Raw genomic sequence first — 4984 nt, forward strand, 5'->3', positions numbered from 1 at the left:
CTTGTGCGGTTGCTTGTGCTGTCTTAGTGTGCGGTTAAGGGTGTGTGGCCATACTCTAATTATTTAAGGAAATTTTTGTTGTTCAAAGATGGAATCTCAAAGCATGTCTACTCATCATGAATTGGATGCTATTATGGGTACCACTTCTCGCATTCCCCGGTTGTTGTCGGCAGAAGGATTTCCTGAATGGAAATATCGAATTGAGAAGTACATCAAAATGAAAGACTTCAAAATTTGGCGTAGTATACTTAGGGGACCAATTCGAATTACTACTACAGTGGATGACATAATTGTCGACAAACGAGTTGAAAATTATACGGATGCGGATTTCGAAAAGGTCGAAGATCAGGAGAAAGCCCTTGCTACGCTTACAATGGCATTATCTCCAGAAATCGCTCAGGGTTTCCGCGAGTTCACATCTGCAAAGGCTCTTTGGGAAGCACTAATAGAAGTCTATGAGGGTAATGAGGATATGAAGCAGAGTCGTCAGGACATGCTTCGACAAAAGTTCAACATGTTCAACTATGTCCTGGGCGAAACTCTTGAGAACCAGCTCCAGAGATTCATTACTCTCACCACAGAAATGAGTTCTGCAGGTGTTTCGGTAACAAGATCAGAAATCAACAAGAAGTTGCTAAATTCCCTTCCAAAATCCTGGGATATGAATGTCTCAGTGATAAAGAAAACAAAAGACTTAAATAGGCTGAGTCTGTCAGAAACTATGGCTATCATCAAAGCTTGTGATCTTGATGACAAGCAGAGGGAGATTAATCATGTTAATTCTTACTCCACTGCAAATCTAAGGATCCAAGCCACAAACAACAATGCATTTTCAAGCTTCACTGTTGCACAAGCTCCTCAAGTTAACCCAACTCCACATGTTTCACAAGTTCAATCTTTCATGACTCATCAGCCGATTCAACCTACATCCTATGTTATTCCTTCCATGCAACAAGTTCAAGTATCTCAACCTCAGATCACTTCTCAACAAGTTAATCCCAGTGTTGGCTCATCTAATGTTGTACCTCCTCAGACTCATGGTTTTAGTTCTCAGATGTCAACCATGAAAGAAAAAGAAGAAAATATGGCTCTTGCCACGGGTTTGGTAAATTGCTACAATGCTTTTGTGGCTAGAGAACTTTCTCCACAACTTTCGTTTGCCGACCTTGATCAGATTCATCCTGAAGATGTAGAAGAGATGGATAAAACCTGGCAGATGGCCATGACTGTGTTCAGGGCAAAGCAGTTTTCTAAGAAAACTGGCAAAAACAACTGGATTGTGAATTCCGACAAAAAGGTCGGATTCAACAAAGGCAAACTTCGCTGCTACAATTGCCATGAGCCAGGGCATTTTGCTAGGGAATGTCCAAAGCCTGACAGAAGCGAAAATGCTGATCGAACCGTGATGCCAGTTACTTATGTCCACAACAACAACAGAGGATCTTCATCAACCAATCAATCTGCAAATCTGGCAATTGTGGCTCAATCCTTTGATTGGGAAGATCAAATTCAGGCCCTGAATATTTCAGGACCTGAAAATACTTTTTTGGCCCATATCGAGTATTGCAAAGAGAAAGAGGCAGAGATAGATCCCGAAGAAGACATGATGAACCTCCAGTTTGCCTTCATGGTGCAAACTACTTATGAGCCATCTAAGCCCGAGGTAAGTGAGTCTGGTTGCTCTCTATCATGCGCTAAAACTATAATTTTTTTGCGAGAATCAATGGAGTTAATCAAGAGAGAGAACGAGGACTTGAAATATGAGGGATACTGTCTTAGAAAAAACCAAAAGCCCTTAAAGACTCAACTAGAAAATAAAATAAATGACTTTAGAAAATTACAAGAGGACTACAGCAACAAATGTGAGAACTATGATCATATGAAACGAAAATTTGAAGCTGTGTCTGCTGAACTTGACTCATTAAAAACACGTTTTGAAAATGCTGAATTCAATTTCAAAAAATTTGATGGGTTAAGTGAAGTAGTTGCAAAAATGATTGAGAAACAAATGCAGTGGAAGGACATTACCTGTGGAAACCAAAAGAAAGTAGGATTAGGTCTTGAGAGTGTCCCTCCCCCATTCAATCACACTTACAATGTTACTCCTCTATCTCAAGAAGAAATTGATAGAGAACCTTTCATGGTTTATGGAAAACCTTCTTCTGAACAAGTTGCATGTTCAAACGAAAAGGTTTTGGATACTAACATTTCAAATTTGAGTGCAGATAAGTCCATAGCTCAGGGGGAGCAGAAAGATGAAAAGTCTGATGTTCTTAAGTCTAATAATGATGATGTGTCAAAGTTTGGTGTCAGTTTGTGTAATGAGTCTGCATTAAATTCAAATTTAAACAAGTTTGTGTCTGGTGGTATTATTTTTTCTGATGATAAGATTGCAACTGATGATGTTTTGTCTAAGAATGTATCTTTGTCTGATTCTATTGTTTCTGCACCTTCCACATCTGCTTCAAAATCCTGTGATTGTTCTTGCAAATGTGAAAGTGGTAGAAATACAAACAAAAGAAAGAAATCTGTCAAATGCAGTGTCAAAAACAATGATAATAAACAAATCTGTTTTAACTGTGGCACTGCTGGACACATTGCAAGAAACTGTTTAAATCGGATATTTGTATCTCACACATCGAAAAGAGGAGAGAATGAATTTCGGGGACGATCTTTAACTAGAAAATCTTCCAGAATTCGTTCTCGGGATGGTGACTTGAGCACTAATTCAAACAAGAAAACGGCAAATTTTCAAAAGAATAAACAGGTTTTCCATAAATTCACAAACAGTTTGCCAAAATCGACCCAAGTTAAACCAAAGTCGATTTCGTCAAAGAGTAGGTCTGGATTTTCAAACTCTTCAAGTAGAAAATCCACCGGCTCAAAGCAAACTCAAACGAAAAATGTTTCCAAACCTAATTTTCAGTGGAGGCCAAAAATAAAATCTGATCAGTCATCATCATCCTCTGTACCTAGTGAAAAGGGAAAATCAAAGGAAAATAATGAGAAAGTAAAGGGTCAACCCAGGACTGTGATGACCTGGGTCCCTAAATCTAAATGATTCCGCTCATCGTGCAGGGACATTTGCGGAGGAATATCGTCAGACCTTGGTATGTCGATAGCGGCTGCTCCCGGCACATGACAAGAGATATCTCCCAACTGCATGACATTCAAACATTTAATGGGGGCTACGTCTCGTTCGCGGGCGGAGAAGGCGGAAAGATAACGCAAAAGGGAACAGTGACGAACGGAGTGCTTAGTTTTGAGAATGTTAACTTTGCTCCTGAATTGAAGCACAGTTTGCTGAGCGTTTCTCAGATCTGTGACAAGGGTTACTCGACACACTTCACAGATAAAGAATGTCTGATCTTAAAACCCGGCATTGTCATTCCAGAAGAGTGGATTCTTGTAAAATCTAAGCGGGATGGGAATGCCTACATCATAGACATGAACATCAATATTCCCAACGAAGTCACTTGCTTATTCTCCAAAGTCTCAGAACAAACTGCGATGTTGTGGCATCGTCGTCTCGGTCACGCAAATGCAAAGAATCTGAATCGGCTTGCAAAGAACGAATTGGTCCGAGGTCTGCCTGTTAGATATTTCATTATGTTTGAAAAGTGTGTTTCATGTGCTCAAGGAAAGCATCACCGGAAACCACACTTTCCAAAGCAGATTAACTCCATCAGTCAAGTGCTCCAGTTGTTACATATGGATTTATTTGGTCCGGTTAACGTTCTCAGTATCAATCGAAATTCATACTGTCTCGTTGTGATAGATGATTACTCTCGGTTCACTTGGGTTTTCTTTTTGTCCAACAAAGCTAGGATCGCTGACCTCATCAAGAAGTTCATTGTGATGATTGAAAATCATACCAACAACCGAGTGAAAGCGCTATGTACTGATAATGGAACGGAGTTCAAGAACGCTGTTCTTGATCATTTTTGTGCTGAGAAAGGGATTGTGCATCAATACAGTTTTGTTCGCACATCACAACAAAACGGTGTTGCTGAACAAAGGAATCGAACTCTTAAAGACGCCGCAAGGACGATGCTGTGTGACTCCAAACTTCCTGTGTTCTTTTGGGCGGAGGCGATTAACACCGCGTGTCATGTTCAGAATCGCGTGCTGATCAACAAAGCTCAAATGAAAACACCGTACGAAATTCTATACGGACACAAGCCATCTGTCAGCCATTTCAGAGTATTTGGCTGCCCTTGCACTCTTCTCCACTTGGATTCCAACCCAAAATTTAATGCAAAAGCCGATGAATGCTATTTTGTCGGATATGCTGCTCGTACTGCATACATGGTTTATAACAAAAAGACGAAACAGATTGTCGAGTCTTTCGATGTTCGTTGGCTTGAAGAGAATGAGACAGACGCTAGAGTGGGTCCAGATTGGCTATTTGATTACACATCTCTTTTCAAATCATTCAATGTGTCGTCGGATAATCAAGCAGGGTCTATGTCTAGTTCGAAAACCATTTTTTAGGACGAAGATGAAGAAGTTGTCTACAGACCACCATTGGTTTCTTCTGATCCTCCGGCGGTGTCCTCTGTTCAAACCGATTCTTCTGAGTCCTCCCCTCAACAACCTTCTCCTGATGCTGATGCTACTCCTCTAACTCCAGTAGAAAGAGAGTTCATGAACCAAGAGACTTCCGCTGTTACTACAAATCTGATGGAACTTCTCTTTCTGGAAAGAATCGCTGATGAGTTTGTAGCAGATCCGTTAAACGAACCTGGTTCATCTACCATGGATCATTCAGCAAATGAAGGAGTGGTTAACATCCATAATCTTCCAGTCTCTATCAATGACATCAGCCACGAGATCCCAGTTCGCATTCAGCGCGACCATCCTATAGAGAACGTCATTGGCCAGCTGGGCGACGGTGTTCAAACACGAAGTCAGAGTGGAGACGTCAATACGTGTCTCTACTCTTGATTTATTTCTCAGATAGAGCCCAAGAATGTCGACATGG

The 4984-nt window shown here is 40.8% G+C and overlaps 1 protein-coding gene across 1 annotated transcript; it reads left to right on the forward strand.

Annotated features, from left to right (window-relative positions):
- Positions 1-217: 217 nt before the first annotated feature.
- LOC145157568 (uncharacterized) lies at positions 218-4494 on the forward strand. Its single transcript, XM_079076595.1, has 6 exons — positions 218-673; positions 761-1471; positions 1562-1663; positions 2192-2767; positions 3295-4055; positions 4203-4494. Exons 1-6 carry the CDS (start codon positions 218-220, stop codon positions 4492-4494), a joined length of 2898 nt encoding a protein of 965 aa, XP_078932721.1.
- The last annotated feature ends 490 nt before the right edge of the window (positions 4495-4984 follow it).

This window comes from Lactuca virosa, chromosome 2 (assembly GCF_052849685.1).
Source record: "Lactuca virosa cultivar CGN04683 chromosome 2, Lactuca_virosa_CGN04683_v6, whole genome shotgun sequence".
NCBI lineage: Eukaryota > Viridiplantae > Streptophyta > Magnoliopsida > Asterales > Asteraceae > Lactuca > Lactuca virosa.